Source organism: Muscardinus avellanarius (assembly GCF_963383645.1).
Source record: "Muscardinus avellanarius genome assembly, chromosome: 15".
NCBI classification, from domain to species: domain Eukaryota; kingdom Metazoa; phylum Chordata; class Mammalia; order Rodentia; family Gliridae; genus Muscardinus; species Muscardinus avellanarius.
This window is the reverse complement of record NC_137801.1, coordinates 22,933,792-22,952,600: the sequence shown is the minus strand read 5'-3', so window position 1 is coordinate 22,952,600 and position 18,809 is coordinate 22,933,792. Positions and strand designations below refer to the sequence as shown.

At 45.0% G+C, this 18,809-nt stretch overlaps 1 protein-coding gene across 1 annotated transcript in view; it reads right to left on the bottom strand.

The window, feature by feature from the left end:
* LOC308273938 (phospholipase B1, membrane-associated-like) overlaps positions 1-14,408 on the bottom strand; it is a gene marked incomplete at both ends in the record, with an annotated part of 181,166 nt that extends 166,758 nt beyond the window's left edge. Inside the window, 2 exons of the mRNA XM_080711345.1 lie at positions 6,700-6,713; positions 14,366-14,408. Coding sequence (XP_080567471.1) covers positions 6,700-6,713; positions 14,366-14,408 — 57 coding nt within the window. The remainder of the gene's footprint in view (positions 1-6,699; positions 6,714-14,365) is intronic.
* Between the last annotated feature and the right edge of the window lie 4,401 nt (positions 14,409-18,809).

The window sequence follows — 18,809 nt, the reverse complement described above, 5'->3', positions numbered from 1 at the left end:
TAGTCAACTGGCCCTTTGCAAAGGGCCAAGACAGAAAAGAAATGAGAATCTTTTCATAAAATGGGACTGGAATGACTGGACATAAACACAAAAATTAAAAAAGAATCTAAAAATGCAAAAATTACTTTTCACTCCTGGCTTATACAAAACAAGGCAGTAGGCTAGAATTGACAAGGGGCCATAGTTTGCCAACCAACCCCCAATCTAGACTGATACTGACAAGAAGTTATGCAAAGGCCTCTGGTGATGAGCAATAGCCCTCTCAAGATGAGGCAGGAGAATTGAAATAGATACTGAAAAGGAGAAAAAGAAAGGGGAAGAACGCAGGACAGACAGAGCACATTAAAACATAGTCAGACATTATATTTAACACAGCAGGGAAGACCAGAAAAAGAAGAGGAGATATATTTATGAGAACTTCCTTCAGTATCAGCAGGGCTGGATGCCAAGGGGGCTGGCCCTGGTCTGTGTAGCCCCCAAACCAGGACCAGACCAGTGAGACAGGTTGGCCCTTGTAGAACAGCTGGAAGCCCCCAAACAGGAATGGGTGGCCCAGGGTGCCAATCCAAGCAGAGGCTGGAGATCATCGTGGTGCATACACCAGACAGAGGTGAAAAGCTTGGACACCCCTAATCTGGACTTCTCCAAGCTTCCGTTTCCTCATGTAGTTGGTTGGAAACAGGATCTTGCTAAGTTGCAGAGATCATTACTAAGTTGCTTCGAATCTGCGATCCTCCTGTCTCAGCCTCCCAAGCACTGGGATCACAGATGTGTGCCACCACACCCAGCCATGACATGAAGGTTAGATGTGTGTAAACAGTCAGCACCGTGTCTGACATATACAAGGCAGTAATTGGTGGTTACAGTTGTTCTAATTTCAGTATCAGAGAGGTGGTTGACATGGATCATCTTTCCAGAGCCTTGCAGCCTTACTATTCTGGGATTTCCAGCTAAATGCTCAGAAGTCCACATTTTTGGTTTGGTAATGTGATGATTCATGTTATCACCCATGATAACAGCCCTGGGGTGTCTCAAAGGGGCAATGCCTGGAATCTAAACATGAATTGTCCAGACCTGAAAACCAGATAGGAACTTAGGGCTCTTTGGTCTTGTCCCCACTGACTCCAGGAGGGACGTGAGCCCCAACCACATTCTCTGCTTCCTACCAACTACATGGGAAGACAAATTCTTGCACACAGTAGCACACAGTAGCTCGAGGCATCGTGGGAGAAATTATCAGAGCACTTGTGACATAATGGAATCTAAGTCACGGGACCTCAAGGCAACTTTTCAAGCTCACAAATCTATGAATGGCTTTGGGCTTCTGGAAAAATTCCCACCTAGGTAAGGTCAGTAAGGGAAAAACACATGTATTTTTCCACCCTGATGGGAATGAAAGAGAAAAGTGCCTGTGCATGCTCTGAGGAACTCATTTGACTGAGCTCAGTCATCCAGGGAACATGGAGCTGTGACCTCTGGGGCCTGGCACCAGCAAACGGCCAATCCAGCCCGGGCTTTAGCCAGGTACAGTCACATGGCTTCTGCCTCAGGAACACGCCTTCCAAAGCAGCAGCTCTCAACCCCTCACCTGCTGCCTGGATCCCCCCACCTCCAAAGATTCAGATGTGTTTGGCCTGGCAGAACCTGGTTATGCTGAGCCTGTGCGGTTTTAAAAGTCCCTCAGACGACACTCATGGCAATGCAAGGTTAAGAGCCTAATTCTACAAGGAAACCCAACTTTTGTTAGCCCAGCTGCTGCCAGAGTGCGTGGGGTGATTGCACAAGCCAAACTAAAGCGGCGTGTGCTCTCCAATTTATAGATCTCCTTGATGTTCATCCACTTATACTGTGTCCAGAGAACAATTGTCCACTCTCCCCACTTCCTCCAGGAAGGCCAGTCATTTGGTGAGCTTGAGCAAGCAATTAGTGTCTTGCATCTTGACTTCCTTATCTATAAAATGGGAACAAAGCTGACTTCCCCTGTGAGGATCAAAGAGCAGGAAAGTGCTGTGCATGCAGAAGGCCATACACACGGGAGGAGACTGGGCTCTCTGGAGGGAAGGAGGGAGTGTCCCCGGGCACCAGGGAGGAGGGTCAAGGCTAACCAGCAGGAGTGGAACTCAGGTCAGGTCTCAAGCATATTAAACTCCTGGGCTCTTTGAAAAGCATAATGCCCTCGCAACAGTCCTAGAGACAAGTTTATGGCCCTTTTGTCCTTTTTATAAACTCAGAGAAGCCACCAGCTCCTAGGAGCCATGCCAGGAAGAAAGGGGAGGCCTAAAGTCAGCCCTGTCACCCACTAAGAGCAAAACAAGCTGTGCTGGTGAGCACAAAGGGGAGGACAGAAGCAGGCCCACACTGTCCCTGCCCCATGCTGGACCAAATCCTCTGCTCCTGGGGACTGGGAGCAGGCCCTGCCTGTCACCAGCTGTGGGGCTGAATCAGAAAACCCCAAGTCACGCCTGGATGCTGCTCCAGCCTCAGGATGCCAGCGCCCTGAGGAGCACAGGTGTCCTTCTGTCGGTGTGGTGCTTGGCAGCCACAAGCCACCGTCAATGGAAAGTGAGGTCAGAGCATCTCTGGGGCAGCTGGGGTGTCCTCTGAATATCTGTCTCTGAATTCTAGCATGACTGAGGGGGCAGAACTCTGAAATTGCCTTATTCACTACTTCCTCAGGAACCCAGTGATCCAGGGAGGTTGGTGCAGGTGCCAAAGTCCACTCAGTAAGGCGCTAACAGGGCTGTGTGCAGAGCGCAGTTCTCCTTACCCCGGTCTTGTGTGCTTTCCCTGGGATGACAACTCCCCGCCTGATTTTGAAGCATCAAGCAAAATATGTTTGCTTGTTCATTTTTTTCCCATGTCCTGCTAACCTACCTCAGTGATTTCAATTAATGATTTTTTTTCCAGCACTGGGGATCGAACCCACAGGCATTCTGTCTCTGAGCTACACTTGCAGCCCTATTTTTTATTTATTTTTGAAACAGGGTCTCACTAAGTTGTGGAGAGCCTCACTAAGTAGCTGAGGCTGGCTGTTAACCTGCGATCTTCCAGTCTCAGCCTCCCAAGTTCTGCATGCGCCACCAAGCCCAGCTTAATTGACGATTATCTTAACTCTTTTGTGTAGACAGGTTTTTGTTTCCTGAATAATTTTGTATACTGCTATCAGTGAGATGCAAAGTGCTGCCACTGTCTTTTTTTTTTTTTTTTTTTTTTTTTTTGCAGTACTAGGGATGGAACCCAGGGGCATTCTACCTCCAAGCTACACCTAGCCCTTTTTTTAATTCTTTATTTTGAAACAGGGTCTCACTAAGTTGCAGAGGGCCTCACTAAGGAGCTGAGCCTGGCCGCAAACCTGCATTCTTCCTGTCTCAGCCTCCCAAGTACTGGGATTACGAGCATGCACCACCATGCCCGGCTGCCACTGTCTTTTTGAAGGAGATTATAAAGGTTATTATTTGTGTTTTCTTCTGCCCAGAGGTACAAACTTCTAGAAATATATGTGGCTGCCCTGTCTGCAAAGCCAGTATTTTCAGCTGCCCTTACTGCCTTCAATCTAGGTTTACTGAGAATGATTTAGGATTAACAATGTCATAACCTTCAGACAGACTCAGCCTCTAGTCTTTTGAGATTATGAAAGTCATTGGAGACAGTCTGAAAAGTCCCAATCCACCATTGTCAAAGCATTAGTGTCCTGTCCAATGGCCAGAGGAGAACCGCTACTCACCCCAGAACCCAGGCCAGGTGGAGACTAGCACATCCTCCCATCTCCATCCTGGCTGCACACCTCCTATCCACGACAGCCAATCTAAATTTGAGACGTGCCCTGTGACTGAAGGTCAGTCCTTCAACCTCTGTTGAAGGGGGGAATTCGGTTTGTGTAGATGTAGAACAAAAGAGATCTAACTTTAAGGATGTAAATCGAATCATTTTAGAAGTGTCTGTAAGCCCAAAGGCACTCTGACCACCTCTCTTTGTGGCCTGTGTTGGGATTTCAGCATCCCACTGAAGCCAAGTCCTTGCCTCCCCATACATCACCTGCGCATGCGCTCCAGTCTAGATGGCCGGCTCCCTGCCCCTCAGTCCCTGGGTGAGCCCCACTCCACCTCTGTGCACACACTGCGCCCCGCCCTTGCTCACCCTCTCTTCTCACTGGGTTTATTTTAGTTCCACTGGCTTTATAGCTCTCGAGGAGTCTCACCTCCCCCTTGGGACTTCTCCAGCCCACATGCAGCCCTGATTTCTTGGAACCCTGTTGCCTTGATTACAGATACTTGCACCTATTCCTGTGCTTAATTCTCCCCCTCCCCTGAGAGATTTTATGCAGATCCATCCTCTCTCCCCAGCAGGTGTCTCGCATTTGCCTAAGTATCTACCAATCAGGTTCAGCCCAACTTGGGTTCTTCGAAGGGTGCTCAGGTAATTGACTGCAGCAAGAAAGTAACTTGATAAAAATGGTGATTGACAAGTCCTAAAAATCTATGGGGCTCAGGTGACATCCCAGGAAAGTGGAGCTTTTGAGCCCCCAGAGAAAAATCCCAGACCCGTGCTGGCTGCTCTGGCAGGACCTTGGTGGCAAGCCTGTGAGTTGCTGCAGGGTGGGGCAGGTTCAGCCATGCAAGGCAGAGGAAAGAACCTGACAGCCAGTGCCAGGGGGGGCTCTGCCGGCACCCAGGTGGGGGCCCGAGCAGGCACCCTCCCCGCTCAAGTCAGAAGTATGAAGGCCACCAGAAGTACTCCAAGGCTCCTTTTCACTCTTACTTGGAAACACAGTATGTCTAGGTGGCCAGGAAGAACTTCCCCCAGGGAAAGAGGGGAAACCAACCTCCAGGAAGGACGCTTCTTGCCAACCAGATGGACCCGCTTTACTTGTGTGAGTTGGGAAAGGTACCTCTGCTCTCACAGTGAGCTCAGCCGGCCCCCACCCTTGGCTGTGCATTGACAGGCCTGTCAAGGGTGCGTTACCAAGGCAACCAGTACTTGTTCACCCGCACAGCAATCTCCTGAAAGAATTTCTGACCCATTCAAGGAAAGTGAAATTCTAGCAAAAATCATATTTTATTATATCAGTGGTTTCTTGCCAACTTGGTTTCGCTAACTGTGGTTTTGAGATTATTTGGTGTCTGATTTATAAGCTCAACTTTGAAAGCAGGTATCTGTTTTCATATGTATTGCTTGAGCTTATTTTGATTTTTTTTTTTTTTTTGGTACTGAGAACTGACCCAGAGGCATTCTACTTCCAAGATATACCCTAGTCCTCTTTTTTTTTTTTAATTCTTTGTTTTGAAACAGGGTTTCACTAAGTTGCAGAGGGCCACACTATGTAGCTGAGGCTGTGGTCCTCCTGTCTCAGCCTCCCAAGTACTGGGATTAGAAGCATGCACCATCATGCCCACTATTTTGAAATTTAAAGAGAAGGCCAGTCTGGGTCTTTCCTCTCTTGAGTTCTAATGTCACACAGAGGGTGGCTCTGGACTCAGACTTGGGACTCAGTTCAGGCTCCTTTTCTTATTAGCTGGGTGACCTTGGGCAAGGTACTGAATGTCTTGGTTTTCTCATCTGTAACCTGGCAATGACAGCACAGTCCATCCTAAGTAGGGGCTGGTATGTACAGTCAGTCCTTTGTATCTGCATGTTTTATATTCACAGGTTCAACGAACTGCACACCAAAAATGTTTTAAAAATGTGTCTATGAGCCGGGCGTGGTGGCGCACGCTTGTAATCCCCACGCTTTGGAGGCGGAGACAGGAGGATCGCGCAGGTTCGAAGCCAGCTGCATTAGCTTAAGAGACCCTGTTTCCAAATAAAATATATAAAAAATAGGTCTGGGAGTGTAGCCCAGAGATAGAAGGGCTTCCAGGAACCCCAGTACCACAAAAAAAAAAGAAAAACCAATAATAATGTGTCTATACTGAATACATCTAGGCTTTTCTTGTCTTCATTCCTTAAACATACAGTTACTTAATAGGATTTATATTAAATTAGGTATTAAAATCATCAAGAGATGGTTTAAAACATACAGGAGACTGCACATGGGTTTGTGCAAATATATCATTTTATAAAAGGAACTTAAACATCTGCAGATTTGGGTTCTCAGAGAGGTCGGGGTGGGGGTCCTTGGAAAAGTATATGTCAGTGCTTGGCATGGGGCTAGACTGTTCTAAGGAACCTTATTCAATGCATGTCATTTGACGCGGTCCTCAAACGGTAATGTCTCCAGTACCTGGCAGAGTTGAACAGCTCTGCCCTCTCTCAAGACAGGCACCTGCATCCTGGACTTCCAAGAAACTCAAGTAAATTCCAAGGAGCCTTAGCAGCATGCAATAAAAAATAACCAAGCACGTAAAGAAAGAAGATATCCATGAGCCAGAATGATCAGGAAAAATAATAGAGCAGAAACAGATCACAAAGTCTCTGGATATTGAAATTGCCAATAAAAAACTGCTATGCTTTTGAAACTAATACATCCTCGAGTTTTAATAGGCACCCCAAATAATATAATAATTGCAAAATTGGTAAAGAACTCAATGTAAATTTGAGAACTGAAATCCCTCATTTTCAAGTTTTTCAATGATCAACTTTAACAGCAAATTAGACACAGCTAAACAGGAATGAACGGACTAAAGGTGTCATCACAAAATACTTAGAATGCAGCACAGAAAATGATGCTTATGGTGGAAGAGAGGTTAGGAAATGCCCTACATGAATGAGCGAGCCTAAAAGACAAGGAGGAAAAGGGCAGAATTAGTGGAGTAGACGCTGTGCTTTGAGACCTATTGGTTGAGAATTCATGAAAACTCATGAAAGCCGCTGAACCACAGAGTTAGGATACAATACAAATACCAGGCAAGGGAGACTCATAGATCAGTTGATAAACTAGCAAACAAACATACGATATAGACAGTGGTGGTATATTTTTCCAAAAGATGGCCCTGTTTCCTTCCATCTGTCAGCCCTTTAACAATGCAACTTGCTATTCCTCCCAAAAAGCTGTGAATGGCGTCGATTTCCTTCCAGCCCAGCCCCATAATTTGTATTAACCAACAAAAATAGCAGAAGTGACTTTGGGGCCTAAGCATTAGAAGGCCTTGTGGCAGCCGGGCAGGGTGGTGCACTACCTACAATCCCATTACTTGGGAGGCTAAGACAGGAGGATTACTGGTTTGAGGCCAGCAGTGAGACCCTGTTTCAAAATAAGAAATGAAATAGAAGGCTGGGGATATAGATCAGAGGTAGAACCTGCCTGGGTCCAATCTCTAGTACCACATGGAGAAGGAGGAGGAGGAGGAGGAGGAGGAGGAGGAGGAGGAGGAGGAGGAAAAGGCCACCTCATGGCTTCAATTCGTTCTTTTGGGCCTTGAGGAACCATGTAAAGGAGTTCGGGCCGCCCACATAGAAAGGCAGGCAATGTGGAGGAACACCGAGACCCCAGTTTACAATACCATGTCCCCAGACATTTCATTTGAGAGCCTCCAAGTCAATCCCAGAGGACTCTATGTGCAAACAAGGTGTCCCTGCTGGGGGTCTTTGCAAAGTGCAGATTCAGCAGATTGTGAGTAAATAGAATGGGGCTGCTATAAGTCACTAAGATTTAGTGTACTCTGCTATGTGGCAAAACATAGCTATGACATAGAAGACCAACAAAATAAAAAATTAGTTATTTGAAAATATTAGCAGTTGGCAATCTTCTAAGAGGAATCAAAGAAAAGAGGGTTGGGGATTTAGTTCAGTGGTAAAGCACATATTTAGCAAGCATAAGATTCTGGATTCAGTCCCCAGCACCTGTCCCCAACCAAAAAAAAAAAAAAAAGGAAAGAAAGAAAGAAAAAAGAGGAAAACATCACAGGTAACTAGTAATGAAAAATAAAAAGGGGAGCATGACTATAGAAGATGCAAACATTGAAGAGATAGTAAGAGGAAATCATATATAGTTTTATGCCAAAATCTCAGTAATGTACTTAAAATGGCCAGGTGTGGCGGTGCACGCTTATAATCCCAGCATTCAGGAGGCTGAGACCAGAGGATTTCAGTTCATGGACAGTGAGACCCTTCGCGACTCAGTGAGACCCTGTTTCAAAATGGAAAAGAATAAAAAAAAAATAGGGCTGAGGGTGTAGCTGTCGAAAAAGAGGCACTTTCAGGAGGGTGCAGTGGTGCACGCCTGTAACCGCAAGCACATAGGAGGCTGAGACAGGAGGAGCACAGCTTCCAGGCCAGTGTGCAGTAACTTAAACAGAGCCTGCTTTAAAAGTAAAAAAAAAAATAGCCGGGCGTGGTGCCGCACGCTTGTAATCCCTGCGCTTGGGAGGCGGAGACAGGAGGAGCACTCAGGTTCGAAGCCAGCTGCGCTGGCTTAAGAGACCCTGTTTTCAAATAAAAATACAAAATAGGTCTGGGAGTGTAGCCCAGAGGTAGAAGTGTTCTCAGGAACCCCAAAAAGTAAGTAAGTAAATGAATAAATAAATAAATATAAAAAAAATTAAAAAGGCTGCGGGTATAGCTCAGTGGTTTAATCACCAGGATCACAGGAAGAGAGAGAAAAGGAAGAAAGGAAGATAGAAAGAAAGGAAGAAAGAAAGGGCCCTAGGTTCAATATCCAATACCATAGGAAAAGGAAGGAAGAAAGGAAGGATAAAAGTCAGTTTCATAAATACATACATATATGTGTATATATTATATGTATATATACACACACAAAAGGTGGGGATGCAAAATGATATAATGCTTACAGAGGAAAATTTAGTAATATCTAACAAAACTATACTTGTTTACCTTGTGACCCAGAAATCCCAGTTCTAGGAATTTATGCTGAACTCTATGTCCAACAACATGAAAGAGACATATGTATACGATTGTCCATGTCAGCAGTATTTGTAATAGCAAAATATTAGAGAAACCTAAACGCCCGTGTGGGTAGGCTAGAGGCATAGCAAAGGCACCTCGTGGAATATCTGCAGCTGCAAAAACATTGAAAATATCTGAACTTACAGGGCATGACCTTGGAATCTAAAGTTAAGAGAAAAAATCAAGATGCAGAAAGTGTACAGTAGATTATCTCTTAAGAAAAGTAAGAGTGTATTTTAAAAAACAAAGGATATGAAACCAATGGAACTGGTTGCCTACAAGATAGAACTGGAATGGAAAGTCTAAGGAAGGGGACAGAAACTCTCTGTGTGCATCCTTTCATGGTTTGACTTTGGAACCAAAACTGAGGTAAAACCAACACTAAACTAAACAGACAAGCTTAACTTGTCAATCATATGACCACAGCACAAAGGGAACAAAAGAAATAAAGGACTGAATCCAAGTGAATCTTTTCGTGTGTGTGAAGCAATAGGGATTTAATCCAGGGGCATTCTGTATCCGAGCTATACCTCAACTCTATTTTATTTATTTATTTTTTATTTTGAAACAGTCTCTCTAAGTTGCTGAGACTCTGACTAAATTACTGAGGCTGGCCTCAAACCTGTGGCCCTCCTATCTGAGCCTCTCAAGTGCTGGGATTACAGGCATATGTCACCATGCATGGCTTAATCTAAGTGATTTTGAACATAATATTTTAATTGATATATTGATTCAGATTATATGCCCATTATTGTAAGGGAAAAAGTATAGCAAAAGAATTTTGAACTTCATTTCTTGGTGGAGATATTTTAATTGCAACTCCAATATTATATTGTATGGATTGTAGAATATAGCTATGAATAAATTCATCAACACATTTCATAACTCTGATTTGCACTGGGGAAGGATAACAATATAAAGTAGGGGGTGGAGATAAAAAAAAGCCCAGTTCTAACTAAAATTAAAAATATATGTATAAATTCACTGGCTTTTTTTAAAGAAACTTATATTTCTGAGCTGTCACCAAAAGGTTCTAGACATAGTAACACTCCAGCCACAATAGACGTCCCTATCACCTAGGCATAGATGGGTTCCTAAGTAACATCCCTTACCAACTAGAACTTTGAAGAAAAAGCTAATCCAGGGGTGGGCAGAAGAAATGTGAAGCTAGCCTGGAGTAGTTTGTGCCATGAAGTTCAAGCAAAAGAGGCTAAAGCACAACTCTAGACTTAAAATACAGGACAAACAAATGCAATGTGTAGCTTCTGATGAAAATAATAAGCAAGGACTGAAAATTAATAAAAAGTCATGTAATTCCCCACATTATCACATTAAAGGAGTAAATCACAAATCCTCTCAATAAATGCTTAAGGACTAGATATAATTCCACATCCACTTCAGATTTTGAAAAAGAAATGTCTTTGCAAATCAAGAATAAAGTAGATATCCGGGCGTGGTGGCGCACGCTTGTAATCCCCGCGCTTGGGAGGCTGGGACAGGAGGATCACACAGGTTCAAAGACAGCCTCTGCTGGCTTAAGAGACCCTGTTTCCAAATAAAATATAAAATAGGTCTGGGAGTGTAGCCTGGAGGTAGAAGGCTCCTGGGTTCCATCCCCAGTACCAGCAAATAATAAAAAAATAAAAAAAGAATAAAGTCAAACTGTCTCAGTCTCACAGGAGTATAGGTTGAGTATTCCTGATCTGAAATGCCTGAGGCCAGAAATGTTTCAGATATGCTTCAAAATCTAAGATGTTTCTGTGCTCACAAAGTTTTAATTTTGGAGCATTTCAAACTTTGGATTTTTCAGATTAGGGATACTCAAACCATATCTACAAAAACATTCGACAGTGAACACAATACTTATCGATGAGAAACTAAACACATTCCTTTAAACTTGGGAATAAAATAAAAATACCTGCAACCATTTCATCTATGAAAAATGTAGACCAGGAACCAGTCAGCACAGTAAGGTACAAAAAAGAAATGAGGCAGACAGGTTGAAAAGGAGAAGACAAAACCATTATTATCAGAAAGAAATTATATCTAGAAGATCCCAGAAAATATGTAGATCAATTAAAATTTGAAAGAATTTAGTTGAATATTTTTAAAAAATCAACACGTAAAATCAATACTATTTCTATATACTTAGAATAAACATTTTCAAAATAAAAAATTTTAAATCTATTTGCTATACAACAAAAAATACAGGCCTATAAATACAACTAACAAAATATGTACAGTACCTCAACAGAGAAAACAGTCATTACAGAAGATCTAAATAAATAGCCATGGTTTTCAAAACTCAGTATTATAGCCGGGCGTGGTGGCGCACGCTTGTAATCCCCGCGCTTGGGAGGCAGAGACAGGAGGATCGCGCAGGTTCGAAGCCAGCTGCACTGGCTTAAGAGACCCTGTTTCCAAAAATAAAATAGGTCTGGGAGTGTAGCCCGGAGGTAGAAGGGCTTCCAGGAAGCCCAGTACCACCAAAAAAAAAAAAAAAAGTCAATATTATAAAGATGTGTATTTTCAACTTTATAGAGTTCAATACAACATTTATCAAAATCCCAACAGGTTTATTTGGTAGCTTGATAGTCAAATTGATATGAAAAGTCAGAGCCAAGATACTTTTTTTTTTTTTTTGGTGGTACTGGGGGTGGAATCCAGAGGCTTTCTACCTCCGGGCTATACTCCCAGACCTATTTTACATTTTATTTTGAAAGGGTCTCACTAAGTTGCTGAGAGCCTCACTTAGTAGCTGAGGCTGGCTTCGAACCTGGGCGATCCTCCTGTTTCAGCCTCCCAAGCGCGGGGATTACAAGCGTGCGCCACCACGCCCGGTGCCAAGACACTTTTAAACAAGAAAGAGAAATAGACTTATAGTGTCAAGTAGCAGAACTTACTATAGAGCTGTAGAATTAAAACAACGCCTTAATTGGCACAGGGATACACAAATGGACGAACCAAGCAAAAGAGGGCTCTAGACCACTTGGAACCTTCATCTGTGATCAGAGGTGGCTTTTCAGACCAGTGGGACAGGGCTGGGGGCAAAGATCAGCGACAGAGCATTTGTCTAGTGCACACGATGCTCTGATTTCAGTCTCAGAACCCTACCCCACCCCACAAAAAAGTGGTGGGAAACTACTTTTCAATAAATGGCAAGGAAACAACTGGCTATGTGTATGGAAAAAAATACATAAAATTGGGTTCCTCTCTTACACGGTTCACAAACCTCAGTTGCAGATGTACTGGAATTGACCCAAGAACAGTGACTGTATTAAGTTTTTAGAAAGAAATATAGGAGCTCTTCATAATCTCGAAGAAAGAGACGGAGTTCTTAAATAAGACACACAGAGCACAGATAATAAAAAAGATTAAAAATGCATATACTTTGGAATAGAGACAGCATATACAAGCAACAACAGCTAAGCCGTGTATATTAGAATTCTGACTTACAATCTGTGGCCATCGGCCCAGATGGTCAGGACTTGATTAACAACTGCCATATTCTCTATTTTTGTGTTCCTGTTTCCAACTCGGGTCCGGGCAGAGAAAGCCAAATCCACTCCTCAAGTGAATCCCTTAAGATGCCTGGCTCTTCCTTAGCTTGTCTCGGCTTCCCTGGGCCAATAGCCTACAATCAGAGCAAACCCAGAGCCTTCCCTTTTTCTACCAGAAAGCTCCATTCCCCTGCCCACCTTTAGGTCTCTGCCTGAGGTGTGTCATGGCTCGCTCTAGCAAGCTCTGAAAGAACAGACTCTGTTCATTCTCATCTGGGTGGTCTCCACTGACTTCCACAAAATTGAGAATTTTGCTCACCACAGATAAAGGCTCCATAGAGAGCACAGAAGGACAAGCTTTGGACTGGGAGAACATATTGCCACCAAAGAGCCCGTGCGCAGCAGACGCGGGGAACTCCTAAAAATCCGTGGGAAGAGATTCATTTATAGAAAAATGGGGAAGAGGCTTGAGGGAAAGAGAAACTCAAATGATCAATAAACATGAGGAAACTCCTTGGCTTCCTTAGTAATTAGAAAACCAAAACACCATATAAGGTAAACATGGCAGGCACTCTCATCCTCCTGAGGCTCCTTGAGGGGGCTGGCTTGCCCCAGCTGAGCAGAGAACTTGGGGGAGGATCCCAGGAAGACCAGGCCCATGCCCTGAACCTCCTTTACCTCTGGGGGCTTAAGGGCAACTGCCTTCCTGCCCCAAGCCCAGGCCTCTCATCTGGAAAGGGAGAGAGACCATGCTCATGGCCCTTTCAGTTCAAAGATTCTGCCTTCCCCAACCAAGGGAGAACCAGGGATGGGAGGAGGGGAGGAGAGCTCATGAGCTGTAGCCTCAGGATGAATCAGAGCCCAGCTGGCAGCCCCACACAGTTCAATCAAGGCTCAGTAAGCTGCTCCATAGAACCACAGAATGTGGGCAGTCCTTTAGAATTTATCATCAGAATCTGCCTTCCTTTGTCCTTCCAGCAATAAACAAAGCCCAATAGTAGCAATAGTTATGAAATAGTTGTGATCAAAATGCACTAAATAGTCACATTTTTTTTTTTCATACTGGAGATTGAACCCAGGGGTATTCTACCCCCAACGTATACTTCCAAGCTGGGCGTGGTGGTGCGCGCTTGTAATCCCAGAGTTTGGGAGGCTGAGACCAGAGGATCACGGTTCACAGATAACGTCAGCTACTTGGTGAGGCCCTTTGCAACTCAGTGAGACCCTATTTCAAAATAAAAAGACTAAAAAATAGGGCTGGAAGTGTAGCTCAGAGGTACAATTCCCCTAGGTTCCATCCCCAGTAAAACACACACACACACACACACACACACACACACACACACACACACACTTCCAGTTCTTTCTATTTTTAATTTTTTTTTTTTGGTGGTATTGGGGTTCCTGGAAGCCCTTCTACCTCCAGGTTACACTCCCGGACCTATTTTTTATTTGTGAAACAGGGTCTCTTAAGCCAGAGCGGAAGGCTTCGAACCTGCGCAATCTTCCTGTCTCCGCCTCCCAAGCGCGGGGATTACAAGCGTGCGCCACCACGCCCGGCTCTATTTTTAATTTTGAAACAAGGTCTCACTAAGTTTCTGAGGCTGGCCTCAAACCTACCATGCTTCAACCTACAGTCCTCCCACTTAGTATCTCCATTTCAAAGATGGAAACCATCAATGTCCAGGAGGTAGAATTTGCCCAAGGCCACACAGCACAAGGATCTAGAATGTGCCTCTTTGTGACTCTCCACCTGTGGCCTTCCCCACCACGGTATCGCAGTGCATGGTGTTCCTCACCTCTCCCAAGCCCTGCCCCTCATCCCACAGCCTTTGGGATACTTATATACCTTCAGTCACCTCCACCTCCTATCTGGCAAGAGGCCAGCCAGCCTTCTTGTGTTTAAACTGTTCATTTTGTGTAGTGCTCCATTGAAAGGGCATTGTGCCCCTAACCGCCTGGCCTAAGCACTAGAGGACCCAGCAGGGCCGAAGCATCGGTGTCTCTGAGCAAAAGGCACTTACCCTGGCCCAGCAGCAGCAGCAGCAGCAGTAGCAGCAGCCCCATGCCTGAGTGCTCCCAGCGTCTCAGGCCTCTGGGCGAACGGCTTCCTTCCGCAGATGGATGGGCTAGCACGCCTCCTCCTGCTTTTATAATCCTCTGAGATCTGATAGTGCACCTGTCATACATTTTACCGTGTTCACCTTTGAAAGAGGGCAGTGGTAAATGATAAATATGATAAATGTTAACATTGGGCAGAAGAGTCAAAGCAGAGAGCACGTCCTAGCCAGAGACACTAAGATCAGGACCACACACACGGCTGCTTCTTGTTTGGCGGTGGCAGAGACTCGCCTGCTGGGAAGAGCCCAGGCCCAGGAACCCCAGGTGCTGGCCTGGAGCTTCAACTCTGCCACCAGCAGTGGGCACATGAGTCCTTGACCTCAGCTTCTCAGCTCCAAGTCAGGAGATAAAAAAAAAAAAAAAAAGCCTAGAACTCGGGCGTGGTGGTGCACGCGCTTGTCATCCCAGCATTCGGGAAGCTGAGACTGGAGGAGGATCGTGGTTCGCTGACAGCCTCAGCTACTTAGTGAGGCCCTCTGCAACTCAGTGAGACCCGGTTTCAAAATAAAGAATAAAAGATAGGGCAGGGGGTGTAGCTCAGAGGTCACATCCCCTGGGTTCCATCCCCAGACCCGCAAAAAAAAAAAAAAAAAAAAAAAAAAAAAGCCCAGCAGGTCAAAGTACTTTGTGACAACTGTAAACCGTAAAGCCACCCCGAATGCGAGTTCTGAGTCACAAACACGCTCCCACCGTGTCCCGGGAGTGCCACCAAGTTGTGCGGTGCACCCCCTACCCCCACCTCCAAACCCATGGGAGGCCAGAGGTGTAGGGCCGACGCGCACACCACACTTTTATTGTCTGCATGTTGAATTGAGAGATGCAAGCCAGAGAGGTGAGGCGTGGGACTGAGCTGGACACCATCAGCAATTTCCTTTGGGGCACAAAGTCGGGAATGCTGGGCTGGGTCTAAGCTGGGCAGACCAGGCTGCAACTGAAAGCCTGAGAAATGAAATACCCTTGAGGATCAAAGTTACCTCCCTCCCCTCCAAAAATGATGATGCTATACGCACAAGTATGTTTAAATCCCCCTTGACTTGCGGCCACCCCGGAGACCACGGCCTGAGAGCAAAACTTCCCAGGATCCAGCTGGGAGTCCCATGCTGGCTCCCTTTCCCCTACCCAGATCTTGCTGTCTTGGCTGACCTGGACATTTGTTCATATTTTTAAAGCCATGGTTATAAGTTTTCTTGTCTTGAGTTGAAAGCAAAGCCCAAGCGGGCAGCCCCGTTCCTCATAAATTCCCCCATCCTAGGATGTCATCATCCTTTCTCAGCTGCTCAGCAGAAGGTGATATGGTGACATGAAAGGAGCCCTGCCAAAGCTTAGCCTCAGCCTCAGGACCGCGCGTGGACCTTGGGCTGGGCCAGAGGGCGTGGGCACCACCACACTAGCCCTGTTGGACAATGGCTAGTCCCAGGGCCTGGGAGAAAAGGAAGAAGAAAATGTGCTTATGGCCCAGGTCATCTGAGCACAGACACTCCCAGGCACCTGGCCACTTGACTGCCCATGAGGTCAGTGAGAGACCCAGAGCGGCTGTGCCACCATTAGGGTGTCAGGCGTCCTCCCAGCTGGTGCCACCCGCGGCTTTGAGGAGCATCACCGAGCCTGCTGGTGCGGAATGAGCATCCACAGGTTCCGGCTCATGCTCAGGCAGGGTGGAGGTGGGCGGAGGCAAGGGCAACCTGGTTCTGCATTCGTGTGCTCAGTCCTGCCTCTGACTGCTGCTCCGACTGGCCACCACATCCTCTAATCTCTTTCCTGACCTAATCTCTTTTCTTTAAAAACGTTATTATATGTTTTGTGGTACTGAGGATTGAGCTCAGAGGCATTCTACCTTCTAAGTATACTCCCAATCTATTATTTTTTAAAATTTTATTCATTTATTTATTCATTTTGTGTGGTCCTAGGGATGGAACCCAGAGTCTTTCTACCTCCGGCTATACTCCCAGACCTATTTTCTATTTGGAAACAGGTTGTCACTAAGTTGCAGAGAGCCTCACTAAGGAGCTAAGGCTAGCTTTGAACCTGTGAGATCCTCCTGTCTCAGCCTCCCGAATACTGGGATTACAAGAGTACGTCACCACAACTGGCTTTTTTTTTTTTTTCCGGTACTGGGGATGGAACCTAGGGGCAATTCTACATCCAGGCTACATCCCCAGCTGTATTTTTTATTCTTTATTTTGAAACCGGGTCTCACTGAATTGCAAAGGGCCTCACTAGCTGAGGCTGTCCTTGTAGAACCGCAATCCTCCTGTCTCCGCCTCCCTAATGCTGGGATTATTTTTTATTTTGAAACAAGGTCTCACTAAATTAAGGAGGGCCAAAGTAACTCAGGCTGAACCTGAGATCCTCCTGTCTCAGTCTTCTAATTACTGGGATTACAAGCATGCGCCATCAGCCCAGCTAAAAACATTTTTGATCTCTGAGAGGTACTTGTATGGACAGACTGAACTGGCAGGGTCTCTGAGCCCCATCAGTGCGTCAAGGAGTTCTCGGCATCTGGGGAGCAGTGGGGGACATCATTTCTTGGGCATTCTTGCCAGGCCCTGTGGTGCTTGCTTCACGTGTGTGAGCTTTGCGGGCACCTACTAGCTGTGCGTCTAGGAACTGCTGGGAACACGGGGGAAAAGCTGTCATCCAAAGTCAAAAGGAACTCTGGCAATTGTCTATGAACTTCAAAAATATCTCAGCCTCCCCAGTATTGGGATTACAGGAATGTACCACCACGCCCAATATATAAACTTTTGTTCTCTAATTTTTTTTTTTTTTGCTATAAAGTGTGTTTAAGGAAGTGAGTCCTAAAGAAGTAGAGATACTCCATTCCAGATTTTAGCAACAATCAGTAGGCATGAGAAAGACACAGAAGGGTGAATCTACACCTTTAAGCGATGGCAGTGTGCGCCTTGTTCAGAATTGTAGGTGACTCCAAAACTGAACAGTTGCTGTTTCCCACCATTCCACAAGGGGCGCTAGACCAGGCCTCTGGCTCAGAGCCCATATGGATTAAAGCAGGATTAGCCTTGGAAGAGGATTCTTCAAATTTAAGGATACAATTCATTGAATTTAATTTGGTGAATGATTAGCCAATCTAAAATGAAATATAATACAGAATATCTGAGATTATTGAATATGATAATTATAAGCAATGTATTGTGGAAACTTAACTATGTGTAGTGATATATATATATATATATATTCTTTCTTTCTCTCTTTTTTTTCTTTCTTTCTTTTTGGTGCTGGGGATTGAATCCAAGGGCATTCTGCATCTAAGCTACATCCCCAGCCCTATTTTTTATACTTTATTCTGAAACAAGGTCTCACTAAGTTGTGGGCCTCACTAAGTAAGCAGCTAAGGCTGGCCACAAACCCGTGATCCTCCTGTCTCAGCCTCCCAATTACTGAGATTCCAAGAGTGTGTCACCACACCTGGCTTTACAATATGTATTTCTTAATGTGGGTCATAGTTGAAAATTTTGAAAACAACTATCTTGTGATAGATACACAAAGAAATCTCTAGGCTTTGATAGAAATAAAAACTTAAGTTTGTTTTTCCTTCAGGCTAGAGATGCAGCTACCCATATTTCTTTTATGCTAGCAAATAGCTAGAAGCAATGCCCATGGGTAGCTCTGGGCCTTGGGAAGGCAGGTAAGTACAGGTTATACTTTTTAATGATCATAAACAAATTTTTCTCTTGCTTCAACAAGGAAAACTCATTTCTGCCTGCTACCTATGTGTGCTGTAACAGGTGATAGGAAGTGTGCATCCAACATAGAAACAGACCTACTGGTATCTATTTCCCGGCACACATGCTAGGCATACACATGAGCAAGACAGTGTCCAGTGCTAGTAACTGGACTGACTTAACAGTCCATGGGTAAAGACTCCGCTTAGAATCAAGTCACTGAAAAGAAGAAGAGCTTCACTAAGGAACGAAGAAGACAAAATGGATAATGTAGTTCTAGGGAAAAGAAAAAAAAAAAAATATATATATATATATATATATATATATATATATATATATATATATATATATATTGTCCAAATCACCTGCTTTTTCATCCCTTTCTCTCTCTTCCACCTCCAATCCTCTCCAAATTCCCAGCTCCAGTGCCCTGTTAGCACTGTGAAGGAATTTCACAAGAGCTGACTTTTCCAACCTGTATTCCTCTCAGTGCACAGAGGAGAGGGACATTTGTACAGCACAGAGGATAAGAAGAAAACCATCTTTGGCCTGAGATGGACAGCTGAGGGCCTTGAGCATCCCTGGGACTCTCCCAGCAGTCCTGAGGGCTAAAGGGATCCACACCTTTGCCCACCTGTTACCCACTAATGCACTTACCTCCAGG